Here is a 21,906-nt window from a genome sequence, read left to right as displayed (position 1 = left end):
ATTTTCGCGAATAAATAAATAGGAAAGGTAGCGATCTCCGAACTACACCTCTGGCTGCGCCACTGGCGTTCTCCTTTGTGAACGCTTAAGGTACCAACAAATACGTGTGGCATTATACAAAACATCGAAAGAACGAGACAGAGCACAACAAACATTCGCCTGTTATATAAAATGCCTGAGTGTCTCCATGTTGGAACACGAAGACACTCAGTTTACAAAACTGCAAACAACACTCATATGGGCAATCACATTTTGCACAATAAGAAAAAATTTGTGAATGTTGATTGTGATAAATAAAGTTTTTAAAGCGTGATTTTTATTCGTTCTACTTTCGATACAGTTACGGTGGAGATCTAATATGGCAGCTCAGAGATGGCGCCACGTAGACATGTCCCCGAGCTCTGGTTATGTTGCTGTATTCACATGCATACGCTTGCGCACGGGGGAGCGGCAGGAATGGAGTCGCTGCAAATAATCACTTGAAGGAGTGTGCGAGATGCCTTCCCTATGGTTTATTGTTCTGGTGACCCTTTTTTTGCGCAGGGTCATCGCTATACGCATATTTGTTTCACGACCATAGTGACAAATCATCTATGGCATCAATTGTTTAGTTCCCTCCTTCACCCCATGAAGTCGGGTACTAAATACATGTCCTTGGGAGAAGCACATCATCACTTGATTTTCATTTTTCCATCCATTGCGGAGCTTTTTTAGGGGCGACGCTTCTTAAGGCGTGGGTCGGTCGTCAGTAGTTGGGCGAAACTTGTGAGGTTTTTATCGGCAAACCATGAATCATTCGCTGGCCGGATTCTTCCGTCGTCTATCTGTCTGTTTCACGCGCGGACGGACAGATGTACCAACGGCCGAATGGATGGACACATGGACGAACGCAGGGACGGGCGCACGGGTAGATGGACGGCTGAACGCGCGGACGGACGCACGCGTGGACGAAAGCAAGAACGAACAGATGGATGGAAGCGCGGACGGACAGATGGACGCTTCGCCCCACTCATCATCATTCACTCCGTTTATATGCTGTGATTGTTTTTTGTTCTCGAACTTGACCAAGTGCAGGGGTGTGGAGACTACACTAAAATCTGCCCCCATCGCTACACTCTGCCAATAGAGAAATATACGCACGCCAATGTTCACATGGGGTTTATGCCGTGTCCATCAGGAAACGGCCGGGCCCCTCGATATCTATCGCATCTTTTTTTCACGCCCCGAGCGAAGCCGGGGGAGGGCGGCAGGAGGGTTTGGGTAGCCCAAATTTGCGAGGGGGGGGGGGGTAACCCCCCGTAATGTCTCAACGTTCCTTGCGTATATATATATATATACGTGCATATACAAATACACGCACGAACCGAAAGTATGGTTGAAACCCCCCCCTCCCAGAACAAAACTTTTGGGCTACAACCCTGATTGTGCAGTATAAATTAGTTCTTCGAGTTCTTTCTAAAAAATCTGTCGATTTAGAACTTGTAGATAGGGGGCACGAAGTAAAAGGGACCTCGTTTTCTCTCTATGCAGCGTATTTGTTCGGGGTGCCCGCGGAGGCCTGGGCCTGAGCCGCGCGTGCAACACGTCAGGAGCCCTGATCAGGGCCACGTTCCGGTGGGAGCACGGCGACCGCATCCACATCATCGCTGGCCAGCGAGGCACCGACGCTTGCGAGGTAAGTCAGGGGCTTTCCTGAACACGAAGGTGTTTTATGCTGGGAACCACTTAGACTCCATGACGTATTTTCGTGATGAGTATGACGTTGCAAGACATTTAATAACAGGATCGCAAAGAAAAAAAACAAGAAGGTAAAGTTCCGCAGCGGGCACGTCGAACCAGTGACCTCACGCTCCTCGGCGCACCACGCTAGCTACTACACCACGAAGTGACCCCTTTCTAACATGTTAACGGCAAGCCATTTATATACAACATGTGCCACTGGTGGTCCTCAGAGCTTGAAAACTTCAACGCGTTTCAGTTACGCGTAGTGACAAGGCACAACGGGCACGCGCGTTCTAAACACAGTCGTGCCCCCCCCCCCCCTGCGCTTGGCTGTGCGCGCGCGCTATACACCTGAAGAGGTCAAAGTGCGTACCGATTTTATCTAGCGTAGAGATTCTCTCGCACTCGCGCTCATCTTGGGACTACTGGGCTTTGTGCCTTTCCTGCTTGCACCTCAAGTTTTCTTTAATTTACAGTAGTTAGAGAGAGCACGAACGTGAATTCGCTCACTGCCACGGCCGCGTTTACGAAACAAGCACGCTCCTCACACACGATGTCAAAATTGTGACAGTGGTTTTTCCGCGTTCGTCCTGTGTATGCTCATTTCGAGCGCGCTTTCTGCTTGAGCTGTGTGCTGCAAGGTTCGAGCTGCTTCTTGTTCTTCGCATGACATTGCAATTTCTTTACTGCAGCATTTATTCCTTCGCCCTTGTGTCAAAACAATGCACAATGAATGGTAAATCACGTTTGCGATGACGCGCTTCACTTTCGTCTTTTACCGATTCCTAAGAAGAGGGATCATTTTTTTTTTTTTTTTGCAATGCCCGTGTTGTCGCTGCCTGTGATCAGCAGTGCTGTAGTTTCGGACTGCACCACTGACCATGCTTTCCTCCTATAAATACCAACTCTGGAAGGTGCTGTGCTCTATAATTCAACGAAAACGGCTTGTTACAATACTTCTATGGTAGTCATTTATTATTAAGAATAGTACTAATAATAATCAAAATGTTTCTTACACCAAAAAACCCAACGCTGTGCATGACATTGAAGCGCACGGCAGAAAGCTTCTGGCGAAGCAGAAATAGCGTTTAAGTCTGGAAAGCCTCCGGATTGCGGGCTCCCGATTCGCGAACGAAAGTATCAGCCGCTCACCAGTGATCAAGCTTGAGAGAAATATTGACCGCCGAGGAGCGTTATCGCTACGTATGCTGAGCCCGATATCGTGGGTTTGGTCCCTATACGCAGCGAATTCGCTACGAATTCGGGAGGGTAGAATGCATTAGCGCCCGTGGGCTGTGTCTTGGGTAACTCTCGAGGTATCTTCTGTAGAAAGTATATAAAAAAGAAAAGAAATATCCACTGTGGCGTTTCATATGACGCACTGTATAACTACTATTTGGTTCGTGTGCGTATTTATACACGCCATTCCATAGTTTTTTTTTCACTGAATAAACAGCAAGAAAAGAAAGTATGTAACTCTCTGTCTGCCAACAAAAATTATTCTAAAAATTGAATGGCTCCAAAAAACCTCACACTTTTCAATTTTACAGCTATGTATAACATCGGATCAACATTGGAACTTTCCAACGTGATTTTTAGACATAAAGTTGCCGAGCAGCTCTCCACTTATGCGATTCCTACTATTGAAGGCCTCTCCCTCTTTAGTGGTACAAGCATTTTTTTTTTTATTTTTACAGCGAAGGCTGTTACGAAATCACAACTCGGGTCACGCGCAGTTGTCCGCCGCCACCACCGCCGGTGTCCACAACCACATCGCGCTAAATTAGAAAAAAAAACTAGCACCAATGGTACAGGGCGGGTCGAACGATGGTCCGCTGGGTGCCTGCCTAGTATTCTACCCGGGGCCACAGCGTTGCTCGTGGGTTATTGTCAAACTTGCCTTAGGCAGGCTTGATGTCGGGAAAGGAATTGCGTTATTACGACTTATAAAGCGTTTTATACCAGCGAAAAAAGAACCAGTCGTCGCACTCGTCGCACGATGCGAATAGTGTAACGAGTGGACCATACAATGCTCCAACCCATCACAAAATCTTGTTCTTGTTTCCCTATTAACTGTGGCGCGTACCCACTTCCGCCTTAATTCCTCATAGTCGTCATCCACTGCATGGACAATTGGCACGAAATTCCTTGCAAGTGTATAGCGGATACCACGCTTCTCAGAAGAATGACGAAAAATAATATAGCAAATGCCGGTCAACTACCGAGAAGTTTACTGTTGATGCCCCGGTGGGTATCAAGCAAGTGTGCTTGCAACAGTTACCCAATTAGTGTTTTGAAAGGCTCTGAAAGGCCGCTTTTCTAGCCACGATATTTCTAGACACTGTACTTTCGCTGCGACTGTGCTGCGCCTCCTGCGCAGGCCTGGTGTTTTATTATTTTTTTTTCACAAGTTCATTGCGTCCAGTTCTGTAGCGCCTCGCGCTCGTCAAAGAAATGTTGAATTTATGTGGCTAAAGCATCCTGGCCGCGCATTTACAAGGTGTTCTACACGCTAGAAAATGTAATGGAAGTAGCATGTTTTGCCAGTAAGACAAGTATTGTCTACCGAGCAGCCTTCGCCGCTTATCATTGATTATGCATGCTAGCTTGATTTCGCTGCTTATAATTAGCGGCCATAATTACATCAGTGCCCCACGTCATTTGCAAAAGCACCGTGAGATGAAACTGTCATCTGTTTAAAAAATAGAGTTACTGCATATGTAAGAATATTGCGTAAGAATATTGACCATATATTTACTCTAATCTATTTAGTAGCTGTATAGTGTTTAGTTTGCGTGTTTTCTGGCCATATTTATCATTTCATGTACCTGTATGGGTTATAGCCCCCCCCCCCCCCCTATGTAATACCCTCCCGTGAGAGGGCCCTAGGGGTATTCTGAAAAAAGTATGCTACCTTTCAATATGGTTCCTAGAATACACTTGCTAGTCTGCCGTCTCCGCGCTGTCCCCATGCAGGACTGGGTCCGTGACACTGATGCACGCGCAGAGGGCGCTGCAGTAGCATTTGGAGTGCGTTCGTGGTATTCACGCAGGGGGGATCTGTGGAGAATCGTGCCTTGTTTTAAAGACGATAGTCTTTCTTGGGTTACTTTGACGCAAACGTTTTGGTATGTCTATCGTCCTGTCTTTTTGTTTGTCTGTCTGTACATTTGTATGTTTGTCCTTTGTAACGATACCCCAAACTGTACCAAATAATATTCCAAACGACCGACCCTATCCGCAGCGCCCACCAATATTGCTCAAGTATCAGCGTTCATACATGTGCGATTGACAATTAAAAATCAATTATCGCGCATATCGGAGGCACCCTAACACGTCGATATTTTGTATGTGTGTCTTAATACTAGAGAAAACATACATAGGTAATTCTAAGGAGCGTAGCGTTTATGACGCTGTGCTGACAATGCAACGAGATGATCAAAAAGGCAAGTGTTTCCAACTATTTGCCAAGACGACACGGTGGTGGCACCTGCCCGCCGCTTTGCGTTCTACACCTTGTCGCCCCCGAGACAGGCGCGCATGCCTTCTTTCGTTTTCAAAGACAACTGCCAGATAGCGCTCGTGTCTAACGTGCCTCGATGCGCTCGTTCGCCGTCGCTGCACAGATCGAGACTGTCTCACGCAGCGCCTCCAGAATACAATTCAGCTGTTTTCTCGAGCGCAAAACATCACATAAACGCCTTGTTATCTCTCTCCAGACGCAAGACTATCGTTTTTCGACCACATTTGCAGTGAAACATGCTGATACGGCGCCATTTTTCTTATTATTGTTGTACTCTCAGATGAACTGCTCATTTTGTTTCTGTTGGAGTGGAAGGGGACTGAACCGGCTTTAACCGAGCAAACGTTACATCCAACGCCAATTCTCTTCGCGGCACTGACGTAATCAAAGGGGCCGAACCGACCACTCATTGAACAGGAAGCGGTTGCTTGAAAAAAAACTAAAGGGCGGAATTATAAATTTTTGTGCATTTAAAAAGGCTGCCATTATAGTATAAATATTATAACTTGTTCTAACAAACGTGTCAACTATTTGTTAGCTCAGTTTCGCCACCCGTAAGTGAGCATTTCTGAGCATGAAAACATCATACCATGTTCCTGCGCCAAGTTTCTGAATAATAGAGATTGGTTCGCAGTGTGTCACAGAGGAAAGAAAACGCAATTATATTTTCAGAATGAGAAAGAAAATTCATCACACACGTTAGTATGTTTCAGTTGAGGCCTTTTAAATTTTTTACGCACAGCTAGCAATGTTCGTAGTATTTCGTTCAAATATTATGAACATCGCTTTTTTAATGAATATTACTTCTTTAAATGTGATGGCAGCAACTCCGAGCAAGGTTCGCGATTACTTTAAGAAGACGACAAAAATAGCGCGGAAAACCGGCGTGCGAGCGGCGGCGAGCGTCGTCTGCTACAGGATAAAAGCGCAGAGCCGCCAAGTGGTGTCGAGGGGCAGAATCGAGAGAGTAAAGGGAGAGGGCATGGCGGGCACGGCGGCGTTCACGCAGCAGACACGAAAAAAATATAGGAGGCGCTGGTCTATCGCCAGGCACGACCAGCGTCCGTCGGCGAGGCCCGATGGCAACCGACGCGAAATGCGACATGCTGAATTTGGCACCGATGCGCTACCCAGACAACTCTGCGTATCACTCTTTTCGTGACGGAGGGACGCCGGACGCGCTGAAGCGCGCATGCGTCAAACCAACGCAGCGCGGCGCGCGCCTGCGAGTATATGGCAGGACCGGCACCTGGTGTGGCAACGCCGGCATGACGGGACGAAATGAACACCGGCGAGCACGCGCACCGCGTCACGACGAAATGCATTGGCGTCTTGACGTTGGCATGTTGTCATATTCTCCCATGACATGCATCTTATATATATCATGTTTGCACCAGTCACATACCTTCGTCATCCATTCACGTAACGTAATACTAAATTCGGTATATATGACGCTAGCGAAATGGCCGCGAGCGCATCATGAGCGTGTCATGTAGTCATGTTGTTACATGACATGTATGTCATGTTTTAATGTTAGGGTCTGTCGCTTGTGTTCGCCATGCAATCATGTCATACCATACCAGTTTTGCAACATGCCATGTGAACGAAACCACTGCAAGAACTGCAGGACCATAAAATGTAAATCATGACATTCATGACATGCATGTCATGATTTTCGTGTTATGACTAGTCAAATATGTTCTTCATACAGTAATCTTATGCCCTGCTAAGTTTGCTATTGATACCATTATCGAAACGGCCAGGAGAGCTAAATGTCGTAGGCGGCCAGATAGATAGATAGATAGATAGATAGATAGATAGATAGATAGATAGATAGATAGATAGATAGATAGATAGATAGATAGATAGATAGATAGATAGATAGATAGATAGATAGATAGATAGATAGATAGATAGATAGATAGATAGATAGATAGATAGATAGATAGATAGATAGATAGATAGATAGATAGATAGATAGATAGATGCGCCTATAGCCGCCGAAGTTCGCTAAGAAATTCTTCGTATTTATTAATTGTTGGGGTTTAACGTTTAAAAGTTACGATATGATAATGAAAGATGCCAAAGGGGAGGGCTCCGGAAATTTCGATCACTTGGGGTTCTTTAACGTGCGCCTAAAGCTTAGCACAAGGGCCTCACGCATTTTCGACTCTATCGAAAATAAGACCGCAGTGGCCGGGATTCGATCCCGCAATCTGCGAGCCAGCAGCCGAGCACCAGTGCTTCATCGCCGTATGAGGCGGGTAAAGTGTCGGGTATCGGCGGGTAAAGTGCTTCACGGAGAGGTTGGCTTCATTTAAGGAAGTGTGCTATTGATGGTGTCTGTTTCTTGCACGGAGTTACGGAGACACTGTTTGCTGTATCATTTCATAGTTTTGCCTAGAAAGTGGTCTGGAACCGGCGCATCGAAGCGTGGTGAAAAGAAAGTTACGCAGAATAAATAATTCATTGCGCTGGTTTTTAGTGCGTAACGGTGCGTTGAAGGATCTCTGTTTTCGGCCTGGCATTGAGGCCCATGGGACGGCTTTAGGCTCTCCCGTAGTAGAGTACCCTGTACTCTAAATCGTTACCCACTGTTTTCTAACCCCCCCCCCCCCCCCCCCATAGAGAAACATACTATAAATTGTGGCCACTGGAGCCTTTTCATGACCCAGCGAGAAAGGGTCTGACCAACCGCCTGATGTCATACCTATCCTCGCTTTTACTCCTTTAAGACATGTAATTGCCTCCTCAAAAGGACGTTGAATACACAAGTTTGGCGTCAATTTTTTGCAAGGAAGAAATTTTATTACCTTGTGCAATTTTCCGTACTTGCTCTACATTATGTGCCGCTGAGGACATTTATTGCCTTGCAACAAAAAACATTAAAGTATGACAAGAAAGTATTGTCTTTCTGCATTTGTTTTGCACAGAGGCACATTCAGGTGGTTTAGATACACTGTACATGTATTCCCTATGTGGACGCATCGGTGTGTAGCGTAGTGGTAAAGACACTGGCTCTCGGAGCATGAGGGCAAGGGTTCAAATCCCAGTGTCGGAAAAAAACATCTTGTTATTTTTATTTATGCTGAAGATATTGTCGGGTCTGACCAACCACTCGTGGCGCTGAAAGCAGGGCCCTAGCTGGGCCGCAGGACCCCACGGGAGTGTCCGCTCTTTATGTATGTTTCTCTATGTCCCCCTGTTTTCTGTCACGTGACCGCTCCATTGTAGAGTACCAAGTACTCTAAATCGGTAAGAGAGCGAGAGGAAAAAGACATTTATTTGGTCTGGAAGGAAGAGGATGAGATGCGTGTACAATCAACTCCTGACTTGACCCATGTCGGGACGGGAAGGCCGAGCCTCTCCACCCTCTCACGGGCCTTCCGGAGAGCCAGGAGCTTGACGTCGTAGCTGGAATCATTGATGGCAGCGGTCTACCAGGCTTTTGACAGTACTCCTGCAACGCAAGGCGTCGTCAGAGCATATGTTTTAATGAGCTTACTTCTCCGCAGTCTGGGCATGTTGGGATCATCTACGGATGCACCATACTCAAGAAGCGGTTTGAGGGTAAGACTCCGTTTGGAGCATTCTCAGCGTGATAGATGGAGCTCTATTAAGTTTTTTGGGGTGGGGGGGGATGGGAGCACTCGTCTAATTTCCTTGTAGTGCGAGGTAATCTCGTGAAGAGTGACGAGAGGATGGCCGAACTCGAGCTGTTCCGAACCACTAGAGTGCTCCTGATCGCCGCAGCCCGTGAATCTTCGCGCACCACCATAAGCGATCTCATTGTGGTTCGGGCGGCCCGGTATTATGTCCAAACCTAAGTGAGCCGGAGACCAGATGATTTGATGAGGTTCGTCTCACAGGGACCTGCCTTTAAGGACCTTAGCTGCCTCTTTTGAAAGTAAACCCGACTGAAAGGCCTGTGCAGCAGCTCGGGAGTCGGTGTAAATGGTGGTGTGTTTGGGATTCAGTAGCGCCATAGCCACCACCACATGTTCAGCTACTTCTGCCTTTGAGGTGTAAAGTGAGGAGGTCTCCTTCTTGGTCCACGATAGCGACTGAAAATCTGCCATCATTTTCGTGACGGGCTGCATTTACGCATGCTTCTGTACTCCTAAGATTCTTTAGGAATACTCTTACCCTCGCTAACCTTCGACCGTTGTTAAATTGTGGATTCCTGGTTTTTGGGCATGAGTCAACAATTATCGATTCCCTGACATGACTTTCGAGCTCAATTGGCTTACCTTTGTTAATGCCAGGTTGCACGCCTGTGGCGCTTAACAGGTCTTTTGCTGCTTTGGTACCGAATAATCTGTTAATTTGTGCCATAATCTGTGCTTCTGTAAGCTCATCTGTGGTATTATGGGCCCCTAACTTAAAAAGCATCTTTGTACTGGTTGTTATTGGGATACCGAGCACTTTCTTGATACTTTTGTGCAAAAGTGTACCTTGTTTGTTAATTTTTTTTTGTGTTATTACTAACCGACATTGTACCGTTTTTATTTTGAAATTTACATGCGATTTTTCACTGTAACCCCCCTTACTCAATGCCTTCTGGCCTGTAAGGTATTTTCAATAAATAAATAAATAAATAAATATTCTTTTCTGACTGTGTCCAATTGAGAGCCGTTACCATGTAGTTCACGTGGCTCATAAAGAAAGCACGATGAACCCTAAGCAGCATCTCTTCCCCTATTCCGCCTTTCCTGCCGAAAACTCTCATGATTAGCCGAATTATGTTTTCTGTTTTTGTGGCTAGATGAGCTATGGCCCTGGCATAACATCCTTTGACATCTATCACAAGACGCAATATCTTAGTGGAATCTACTTGTGCAATGTCGCGTCCGTCTCCAGCGTAAATACTGATGGGTACTTCATTAAAGGGTGTTAATCCCCTAGCCCCTCGTCGTGATTGTCTATACAGCAGGAGCTCTGATTTCTCCAGGGAGAACGCAAGTCCTGTGTCCGCCAGGAAAGACTCAGTTGCATCAAGAGCTTCTTGGAGAGCTTGTTCCACAGTAGCCTCTGAACCTACTGGACACCAAATTGTTATATGATCTGCGTGTAATTCATGGCCGATGTTCGGTACTGCTGCAAGCTTCCTTGATAGTTTGTTCATGACAACATTACATAAAAGAGGGGAAATAACGGTCCCTTGCGGGGTGCCTCTGTTTCCAAGCGTCTATACGACTGGTGTGAAACGCCCCATGCGTATGACTGCCGTTGTACTTTTCAGGAATGAGCGTACATAATAAAAAAATTGTTTCCCAAGTTGCAAGCAGAAATTTTTATAAGAATACATTCATGAGTGATCTTGTCGAAGGCTTTGGTTAAATCTAGGGAGAGGATTCCCTTGGCATCTTCGCTCTGCGAGTCTAAAAACTGTGTTTTGAGCAGAAGAAAAACATCGTGGGTGGAAAGAGCCGGTCGGTATCCTATCACATTGTACGGGAAGAGCCCCTTGCGCTTAATGTATCTAGATATTTTATTGTGCACTGCAAGTTCCATAACCTTATCGAGGCATGAGGTTAAAAATATATGCCGGAGGTTCACCAAGCTTGGAGATTTGTCTGGTTTCGTGATTAGCATTACCTTGGCCATCTTCCAGTCTGAAGGGACCAGTCTGTTCTCCCAAACTTTATTAATCTCCTTAACCACGGTCTGGACAGTTTTGTCATCCAGGTTCCTGAGCAGTTTGTTATTAAGTCCTTCAAGTTCCTGAGCAGAGCTACCGTTCAGGTTGTGTAGTACCTCTCCTATTTCTGTCTCCGCAAAGGGGCATACAGTTCCGGGGCTGGAATGCCCCCATAGTGGAGCGAAGAGCGAGAACTCAAATTTAGGCCTAGCTGAAGATATTCGTGGACAAGGGTCTGGAGGAGGTCTACATCTGAAGTACCCTCTGCTTTAGTTTTGTTAATTAGCTGGTCGACCGCAAGTATGATTTCCCTTGGCTTGTCCGTAATCTAGAAAAGGCCTAAGGAGTGTTCATTTACCTTTCTTTTGCATCGTACCATCGGCTGCTTAATAAACATCTCTCCATTGTCTTTTGTTTAACTCATTACTGTGCTCTTCGATAAGTTTGTTTATTTTTGAAACTTTCTTTCTTAGCCTACGGTTTAACCTCAGTGTTTTCCACCTCTCAATTAAAGAGCGCTTGGGCTCCAACAGATGAACAGGTCGGGAATCCATGCTAGGTACATTTCGCTCCATTCGGATCACTTTAGAGGCTTTTGTCATATCCTTCTGGACCTGAGCAAGGAGGTTACCAAGATCGTCGCATACCGTTTCATCTTTACCTCGAATTTCTCAAAATGGATCCCAGTCTACATATTTGTACCGTTTAGGAGGTGGGTCCTGTATATCCAGCATGATTTCTATTATATAGTGGCCACTCCCTAGGTTCTTTTGCAGATTAGACCACCGTGCTGTAGCGTTTTTTGTGAAGCAGAGATCTGGCATAGTGTCCCTGGATACCGAGTTTCCTAATCTAGTGGGGAAGCATGGGTCTGAGATAAGTGTAAGATCTAAATATTAGCGTGCAGCAATCGAATTGTCGCCTCTCTTGGACCGTATCGTACATCCCCATGCCGAGTGCGGTGTATTGAAATCACCAGCTATCACCCAGGGATTATTTTCACTACAGATGCAGTTTTACTTAGGATAGCCCAGCGATTGTGCTTTTGAGCTGAAGGGGGGGCTGTACAAGTTTACGATGAAAATGTTCTGGCGGATTTTACTATTTTGGATAATCTATATCACTTGTGCCTCAAGACCAGCCTTCCGGTCTGCCTCACAGATTTTAACTTCGTGCACCATGAAGGAGGTGTCCTTTCGTGATTAAGTTAGCTATATGCCTCTGCCCTTATCCAGTTTTTGACACACTGATCTGTACCCCGGAAGGTGTGCATTCTCACAGAGAGTTTTCTGCAAGAGAAGAATGTGCGGCCTAATCTCTTGTGCCTTGATCAGCTGCAGCAGTGCAGCCTTACGTTTTAGGAAGCTTGCGCAGTTCCACTGCCACAAAATAATGTTACCTGTTTGACCCTCCACTTTTATAATTACTGAGTTAACATGAGCTGCGTCGAGGCCTCATACTGATTTCAGTCCTCACGATCTGGCTCCTGCTGTACCTTTTTTGCCTGAACAGTTTTGCCCAAATCTATTATTTTCATTTTAGATTCCAGTATTCCTACTCTTCGTGTTTAATTAGAGAGATTTTAGTTCATGTGCTCAATCACGTTCGACTGTGTGGCTATAAATTCTCTAATTTGGTTGAGGGTTTCGTTAATCAAAGATAGCGATGTTTGTGGGTTTGGTTCTGAATCAGAGGGCTGGCTATAGGAGGAATATCTAACCTCGCGTTTCTCCTTCCGATGGCGCTCATGGTGATACTGTCTTACGCTTATTTGGTCCACCCGCCGGAATCAGAATATGAGACTCCGCCTCACGAGGTTTGCACGAGTTCTGAAAGCACTCGAATCCGGATCTCAACGCCTGTAAAGCCTCTTTAGGCTCTTTGTTGTCCCTCCTTAAAGCCCAAGTTTCGGACTGCTCTTTTCCATGCTCTGGCGAATCACCCTGCGTTACCTGTGCACCAGGTGTAGCACCCATGTTGAATTTTTCCGCCCACGTTCTTGATTCGCGAAACCGGACCATGGAGTCTGAGCGCTCTCTTGAGCGAGGGCGTCTGTCATTGCCGCGTCCCCCGGAACCAGACTGATGCCTGCTGCCTGAGCGCCCTCTGGACCGGGAAAGAGAACGGGACTGATAACGGAATTCGGAGCAACCCCCAGGCATCCTTGATGTCGATCTGGCCTTCCCGCCTTCCGAGTTTTCAGCTGTCTCCCAGTCGGCTGAGCCCGCTACTAGATGCGCTTGGCGAGCACGCCTGCGGCGCCGGCGTCGTCGACGCACGATGTAGGGCATCTAAAACCTCTTCTTGCATTCGCGGTCCGCTGTGGGTGTGGTCCTCCACAGATAGCACACTCTGGATCGCAGTGATGACCAGCAGGTGGCGTTAAGATGCCGCAAGCACGACACTTTTGCTAGATGGACAAGCATCCCCACACGCGTAGCAGATATCCACTTGTTTGCGGTATAGAGAGCACGGGTAGCGGAGACAGTACGTATTGGGGGACATTTAGTGCGTACAACAGCACAGTTACTGTTGGCGTTATTCTTCGTACTCCTAAGGCTCCAGTTGACGATGATGTCTGTCAGTTCTGCTTCACTGATGTCTGGCTCGATGCCACGGATCACCCCCTTGCAGGTGTCGTCAGACGCAGCCACATAATCTGCTACTTCTGTGGTGATGCTTCCAATACAGACCTGCTGCACCCTAGCGTAGGCCCGCGCGTTATATTCCAGCGGCGTGGCCACGATCAAGATGTTTTGAAAAGGGTTGGCGCACAATGTATCTTCATAGGTCTGCTCTGCCGTCAAGGAAGTTACCTTGCCGAGTGCTCTCTTAAATGCAATGAGACCCGCTTTCCTGACATCTAGTCCACCTCGCGGACGTACGATGGTCTTGAAATGATCCCTTGTTAGACACGGTATCCTAGAGGCTTTCACCACGCGTCTCATCACGCGTCGCGATTGGGCGGCAGTGCGGACGCCACCACAGCCGTCTCCCCGCTCCAGCGCAGCTTGAGAAAGATGTGCCTTTTCAGCTAGCTTTATCTTCCTGCTCATGACCTCTATCCACCCTGAGCATTACGCATGCTCTGAGTTAATAACCATGCCTTCTGACATCGAGATGCTGTCGTTGGACGCCATCGTCAATCTGCGTGACGCGTAAGGCTAGGCCCGCCGCCCGCCTCGGCGCGCCAACAGGCAAGTCACGTTGGGGCTAGCTACTCGGCAATGAGACGCTGTAGAAAAAGACTCATAAAGGTTTGAAAAATTCACCCACCGGTAAAAACTTGCTGTCCGCTTGTTCCTAGGAACAAGCTGCGTCGGTTGGTGCACACGAAAATCAGACTGACGTGACAAAACCAATCGAAAACGTTTCAAGAACAGGGAGCCGATGCGGACACACATCCGTACTGAGCGAGCGTCCCCTTGCAATCAAAACGTTAAGATCTTTTCATTAGCGCACCACATCGTAACCATTATGTGTTCTTGCAAATGAGTGATCGTAAAGTTGCACTGGTACGACTTTTGCTCTCCTGTAGTAGAGTACCAATACTCTAAACCATTGAGCACTTTTTTAAAACACATTGGTTCGTGCGATTACTGACACTGGGATGGCCCCCTTCTCTCCCACAGTCGAGTACCAAGTACTCGAAATTATTTAACACTTTTTATAAACACACGCAGGTTTCTGCGTAACCAAATTATTGTCACAACAGGGACATTTTCTGGGTCTTCCGAAGTAGAGTGTGTACAGGGCTCTAAAGCGCTCACAATTAATTCTTAACACACAGTAGTTCATCGTCGGTACGGCTTAATGCTTCCCTTTAGCACAGTGCATGCAAGGAGAATAAAAAAAATGCTGGAGTGAGAGTGGTTGCCCAGGAGCGATGCCACATCTACCAAAATATGGCGGCTTTGGCCGCCATCTTATTAGGAGAACGATGAGCTGTCGGCGTTCGGCGATTAGAACAGCTCGTTTTGTTCGCACGCCAGAAAACGTTGATGTAGCGAATTTTTCGAATTGTATAGGAAATGCGTCTTTGCGTTACTAGTTTTCCTTAGTAAGCCTCTAATTCTAAGCAAATTTATTGTAGATTAAGTCACCGATATGTGTCTTTCTATGCTATTTTGTGGTGCTCAAATATCTTTTAATTTAAAATTAGCTAGCGTTTACAATAACCGATCAAAGCCCCTGGATCTCTAAGTGCGTACCACCAGAAAGGAGCATGTTTCTGACATCTTGGCAGGGCAAGAGCTGGCTTCACTTTTGTTGGCAAAGCATTGCGGGAGCTTCCAATCAAGCATTTTTTTTTTTTTACAGCGAAAGCCTATATGGTTCGGAGGAAAAAAAAAACTGTCTGGTAGCGGTGTCACGAGCGGTCTCAATTGGCTGTACTATCAGTTACGTCATTCTCAGCGCCGTACCCAAGCAGGTGCGCCATTGGCTGCGTTATGAGTGACGTCGTCTATCTAGTAGCAGCCGCGGCGTTGAGCATCCATTTCTCCTGAAACCTTCCACTTGGGTATGCCAAGGACAACTCTGGAAGAGCGCTGACAGTGGAAAAGTGAGAGAGCTCGCATTCGCCAGGTTGATGGGGCAGCCCTGGGCGCCTGGCACACAAACAGACCCGGGAGGCCGAGTGCTCGCAGCGACGAGTGCTGGCAGCCATTCGAGCCGCGCTAAATCGCGAGTTTGAATGCAGGCGCCGGGGGGCAGGCGCATCCTGCAAACCATGGACGTTGCCGAGTTGGCTCGCGATGTCAAACGCTTGCAACAACGCTGCGCCTACCAAATGAATGCATGGTTCTTGAAGAAAAAGGAACCTGATTTCTTTATGTCTATAAGCGACACGGCGCAGTGCCTACACCGAAGAAGTGGCGTTGCGGCGCGTCAACGTGATGATTGCGGGAGCGCATTCGCCGGGGCAAAAGCTCGATTTCGGCGGGACTTTCCCCGACGGTACATTGACTTCGGTTGCGACGTCTGCGAATGTCTGTGGCTCGGAGAACAACCACTGTGACTAACGCATTGTAAAGCGCATATATATTTGCTCATATATATTATATTTGCTCATTACTCTCTTCCATGGCATGCTAGATACAATGTACGGCATGTGAAATAAACACTGGAGTAAACCCAAGCCAAGCGTGTGTCTAGCCTCATTAAGAAGCAAGGATATGTAGCCATTAATTGTGAAATGCTTCAGTGACACGTCGGGTTGAACCCACTGCTAAACACTGAGGCCGCACGTTCCAGCTTTCGCTGGTGAACCGTGTGTACGAAGTGCTTGGGTGGTTAATTTTTCTTTTCATTCTGCTTGAGTACACAATCCTTAAAATCGTCAGCCATTTTTTTAAACGCCACTATTGTTGAACTTACTACAGTCCCGGGGCCTTTAAAATAGTGCTGTAAGACAGAGATATATTTTAGGGGAGCCGCACCTTACATAGTAGGGGATGTGGTACAAAAACCCACGAGCCTCCTTCAAGTTAAAGGCGTGTAAAAAGGGAGTGATCACGTCTCATATGATGTTATCATACGGCCGTCATATGGTGTCGTTACACGAGGCTGTGGCTGGAATAGCGCAGCGTCCATGTTCGGCACACGTTTGAACATGCGACCATTTCGTGTCACAGAAGATGACGTGAAGTGGTGAAGTCACCTCAAGCGACACAATAGTGACGTCAAAACATACGGCGATGTTTCAAGTACAATATTGACACGTGACAATATATGACAGTCTATGGCGTCATATTCACATCATGACGTCATCGAGCCGCAATTTCTTATCACGTGACTTTTTTCATCATTCCTGTTTGACGTCGATCATCACATTTCTCGTTTTATGAGGCATCTAGTGCTTCTGCCTTAAAATATAATTATTTATCTTAATCACAATCATAACTTTCTACCCGTTTTCGGTAGAATTTATACTTAATGTTGTATATGCTAATTAAATTACTACAATGCAAATCAATGACATCCATACTGTCCCCTCTATCATATACTTTTTTTACTACAGCCCAATATTTTTTTTTATTTTTTTGCCAAGATTTTTAGATGACTCACAGCAGGCCTTGACATGGTGGCTTGGAAGAGAGCATTGACAATCAATACCCGTCCGCCTAGAAAAATGTCTTGGTGATTGTGTACGACAGATGTGATACAAGAGGATAGGCTTATTAATAAAAATGGCTTGTTGATTGCCCTTAAAATTAAACGTGACTAAACTCATCCGGGACGGATGGGCATCGAAACATCACAAAGGAACATATTGGTCCGTTCCAAGTGAACATAAGAAATTGACCTTTGCCCTTACAACACCCAGAGTGCACATTGTGTTAACGAATGAAAAAGAAATGACAATATGTACTGCAGTCATTGTTGGAAATAGCGACGTCATTCTGGTTGTGTTTGTGCATTGCAGTAGCGGGCTTTGGGTTCATTTTCGCCAGGGACTTCGACCGGACTTGATTGCTCCATAAAGATCACCATGGACCACTTTTTACCGGTTTTAGAATTCTTGCAGTTCTGTTGACCCGTTGGTACAACCAGTGAAATTCGTGTTATTTTTGTTTTGTTTTTCTCGCTGGCCTGTCAATGTTTTCGCAATGCTGAATATTAAAATGAAGATGCTGTGAATTGCCTTTCAATTTTCTATTTCGCTTTTTATGCTACATTTAGAGCCAAGAGCTGTAGCAAGCCATAGATTTTTTCGCCAAGGTGGCTATGGCGGTGGCTCTTAAGTTCGCAGTTTCAGCATCGAAAGAAATGAACATCACAAAAAAGTGTAATCAACCACAGTTCACACATAGTGTAATCAACCACAGTTCACACTTAGTTCGCTATAACCGATAATTTGCTACATCATTGCTCGTTATAGGCAGGCTTAGCTGTATATGTACATGCCAAAGTACATGTGCTTACACTTGCACGTCCTTTTTCCTCTCTCTTCCTTTCTATTTTAATAACCACCGGCCGGATGGAGCAGAACCCGAATCCAAGAATTGTAAGTATCCTGCGAGAACAACACTTTAATTTATTTGCTTTGTTATTTTGACTCTTTTGAGGGAGTAGTTTTCACGGGATGTACCCATGCCATCCATAGCACGACCACTGAACAGAGGCCACTGCTGCAGTGGCTACAACAAAGAAAGATCCTGCCTCGCAGAAATCGGATTCAAGGCGATGCATTGACCAGGCTTTCGCGTTTATGCCATATATCCATAGTTATAATATCACGACCGCTCTCTATTTATTCGATTTCCGGAGCCCTCCACTACGGCCTCTCTCATAATCATGTATACGTTGGTTTTGGGACGTTAAACCCCACATATCAGTCAATATCAATCAATCGCTGTTTATTGTAACTACTCACAATTCACGTTACTTCCACCATTTTAAATATACGTGTTTTTCGCATCATTGTGCGCAGAATTGAAGGCCCGCCATAATCATTTTTCACAACTTTTGTCTCATGGCCCGGTCCTCATTGGCAATCAAATGGCCATCGCGTCATAAAACACCGTATGTCATCATCAGTTGATTTGTTCTTTGCGGCAACGGCGACTTAAAGCCCCAAAAACGTCCAGTCAATAACAACTGCCACGTTTTTTTTTTTTGCACAATTCACAGAGACAGAAATATCGCCGGCTGACGCTTTGTCGCTAATTTTCGTTTCCTTCTCCCCGGTCATTCACAGCAGGACAGTTGCAGCAAGACCAACAAGCGGAGTGCGTTAGAGAACATCCAGGCCATATCGCGTGGTGGAGGCGGCGGCGGGGGAGGTGCATCGGCGATATTCAAGGTAAGTTAACAGCGTTGGTAAAAGTGAGCGAGCAAGATGTCTCTGCACGTTTGCAGATACTGCAGACCGCAACAGCGGAACGTCTGTTCCCTGTTACTTGTACGGCGAAATCGTGCGACCTGAGCTGGAATGTCATGCATGACGTCATCGTTAGAGCAGGAAGTCGTTATACTCACTTTAGATTTGGCAGTATAGCTTCCTACAATACCTACTAGAGGGAACTCAGCCAGCGTGGGAGTAATGAAGAGTACACGAAGTGGTTTAATCTTGGTTCTTTTGACTCCATTTAGCTGCCGATGGCCTGAGTCTGCTTTGCCGCAAGACGGAAGTTCAGCAAAGGTTTCTTAGTTACGCTTCACCACCTTGACCTTATCAGGATTACTGATTTAAACCAGGACAAGAAGTTCAGAACGGTCGGTCCTTTTATTCAAAACAGAATCAAAATACAAGTACAAACGAAGCCGCAAGCGCGAATACTATATAGGCACGTTTGTGTGCTACCCATCATTCCCCTGATGACTGGATTACCGCAGTGCCAGAGTCCCCTTTAGTTAGTATTAGAAAACTGATTCTGACAGTACTGATGCTGGCGAAATAGTGATAAACGCGAAGCGATCCTGCATAGGCTACTAGCACCCAGTGACATCGCCGAACCACTGACAACTGGAACAAGAGTGGCAATATAATGCGACGCCATCCCGAGGATATCGTTTTCAGTCACGTTGTACGCTCGTGGTCTGACGTCTTTCGTGTCGTTTCTGCTAAGTTGACGTAACTCTCGCACATGTGACGGTACCCGGAAGCTAAGCTTTTGTGTTCTTTTAGTAAGCATGCATCAGTCAGATATTGTTCTGCTGTCCTAGATACAGTCCGACCTGTTTGGAGTGCGCAGTTAGTGAACAGACAGTAGGAGTGGAGCACGCAACCACTGTCAATTATATGGGTTGAGGTGTAAGTCGTTCCGGGATTGGCTATTCCTCGCTCTAACTCATGCATTAGCAAGGCTTCCTTGTCGCTATTTGAGAAAGTATTAAGGTTCCTTGAAAGTATCGGAGCGCGCAACTATAATGATAGTTGCGCGCGCCGCAAAAATTGAGATGAAGCATCAGTATAGTGATAGTCTATCTAAGACTAAAAGGTCTTCAGTATCGTTTCCTTAGTTTTCTTGGATTTTTGTGATTTTCTTTTTTTTTCTGCCTTACTCATCTTAGCATTGCCCATCTTTTGTCACATGGTGTTTTTTTTTCATCCTTCATATGTTTTTGCTCTCTGCCCAACAAACTCAGTTGGAAGATAGCTCTCGTCTTCTTGTCCTTCTGTCGTCGTTCTGAGCTCGCTCTAACCTGTCGTTCGGCAATCCGTGGTTTGTGACGCTCACCCAAGAGAAGAAACATGCCGGCGCCGGCACGCAACGCGCTCCTTCCCCGGCAAGATGAAACGATGCGCGCTATGAGGCGCTTTATATACTACATCACAGGCGCCAAGCCGTCCGTCGTCACGCCATCTCCACGGGTGCGCACGAGAGCTCCCTCGACGCTAGCAGTCACGGCAAGCTTGAGGGAAGGAGGGGGGGGGATACAAGTAGCTACGCGCAGCAGCATGGCGTGAGCGTTCGACGATAGCGCTGTCTTTTCACTCTCCCCCTGATCGCCACCGGGCACGGATTGACCGCCGGGATGCGTCGCGTTGCGTGTTTGTGCGCGTTTATGTGTATGTACGTTTATATAGAGAGAACGAAAGCGTATCACAGTTAGCGAATCCCTAGACCACTTCCTTCGTTTCCTCGCTACCGTACGCGAAAGCACGGGAGTTCTCGCTCGTCATTAAGGCAGAAGGATTAACGGTAATGGCGTGCTCGGCCGACCGTTTAATCGCTTTCGCCGGTTGATGAGCTGATAATTGATCATTCGCAAACATGGCAGCACGTGAATCGTGGAGTGGCGACTTTGAAAATTGCTTATTTAAAGTATTATCATTACGCATCGCGTGACCTTAATTATAAGGAGAGATTGCGCACGCTTTCAGGGGTCGTAGAAATACCGATGTTTTAGTTGTTTTGTCTTTTCTTTACCTGAATGAAGGGGAATTATTCAAGAGCCCCTTTCTTTGTTAGACACAAACAATGAAGCCAGCAAAAGATGAAGCCAAATAAATCGTTGTGTCTTTTTAGTTGATGTTTAACTATTAGAATTTAGATTGAAGGCAATTAACGTAGGGAAAAAAGCACTGTTCACCAAGCCTATTTTTGGTAAGAATTAAACGTATATAAATACCCAACAAAATCGACGTGTAATAGTTCAATTGATAGAGCATGGTATATGTAATTAGAAGTGCGTCGTTTCGAAGCCCACTGGAAAGAGGGGCTCTTTCTGGTCCGCTTTTCATTCATTTCAAACTAGGTCACAGTGATTACACTAGTGTTAAAACAGCAACTAGGATTCCTTATGCTTGCCCTGGCTAATTGTCTCTTGGATACATTTTCCTGATTAAGAGATTTAAGTAACTCGAAAAATCTATCTATCTATCTATCTATCTATCTATCTATCTATCTATCTATCTATCTATCTATCTATCTATCTATCTATCTATCTATCTATTTATCTATCTATCTTATCACCTTCTAGAATGCTTGTTGAGTTAGTCCGGGGTGAGCGAGAACTAAAAACACTGTTTAATTATGTCGAATACGTTTGTGGGCAAATGTGGGTGGAAGTTAATCAGACGGGCACAGGAAACAGTGCCATGAAGGGTGGCTTGAACGGTACCAGCCAACAACAGCTCCTCGAACAGTGACAGACCAGCGCCAGGGACAACGCCAGGCACTCGCCAGGAACGTGACTGGGGAACAGCAGCACGGCCGAGGTCAGGTGGGGCAATACCCAGCCTAGTAGTCGTCGGGATCGTGGAAGCCGGGATGGTCCCCGGACCAGCAGCGTCGGATCGAGCCGTCGGGAAGGGGCCCGCTGCTCGACCGCCCGATGCGTTTCTCTGCTGCTCGCCAAGAGATCCCATGGCTCGAGATCTTCGCTCGGTCCCCGCGCACACCATCGTCGTCTTTTCCTGTTTGGCTCTTTCGGTTGTGGTAAATAGTCTACTAACACAATGTTAAAGGGCAGTCTCATAACAATGGTCGGGCGAAAGCTAGTATAAACGTCGCTTTTATATGACAGCCAGGAGAACTTCAGTACCTATATCAGTGCGGCGAAGATGTGT

The 21,906-nt window shown here is 46.3% G+C and overlaps 1 protein-coding gene across 1 annotated transcript in view; it reads left to right on the top strand.

Annotated features, from left to right (window-relative positions):
• Alk (Anaplastic lymphoma kinase) overlaps positions 1-21,906 on the top strand; it is a 251,749-nt gene that overhangs the window by 172,556 nt on the left and 57,287 nt on the right. Inside the window, exons 11-13 of the mRNA XM_075866168.1 lie at positions 1,531-1,675; positions 17,878-17,895; positions 18,589-18,693. Of these exons, the coding sequence (XP_075722283.1) occupies positions 1,531-1,675; positions 17,878-17,895; positions 18,589-18,693 (268 nt within the window). The remainder of the gene's footprint in view (positions 1-1,530; positions 1,676-17,877; positions 17,896-18,588; positions 18,694-21,906) is intronic.

The sequence above is a fragment of the Rhipicephalus microplus genome, chromosome 6 (genome assembly GCF_043290135.1).
Source record: "Rhipicephalus microplus isolate Deutch F79 chromosome 6, USDA_Rmic, whole genome shotgun sequence".
Classification (NCBI taxonomy): Eukaryota; Metazoa; Arthropoda; class Arachnida; order Ixodida; family Ixodidae; genus Rhipicephalus; species Rhipicephalus microplus.
Note: the sequence above shows the minus strand (reverse complement) of the source record. Positions and strands in the feature narration are given on the sequence as shown.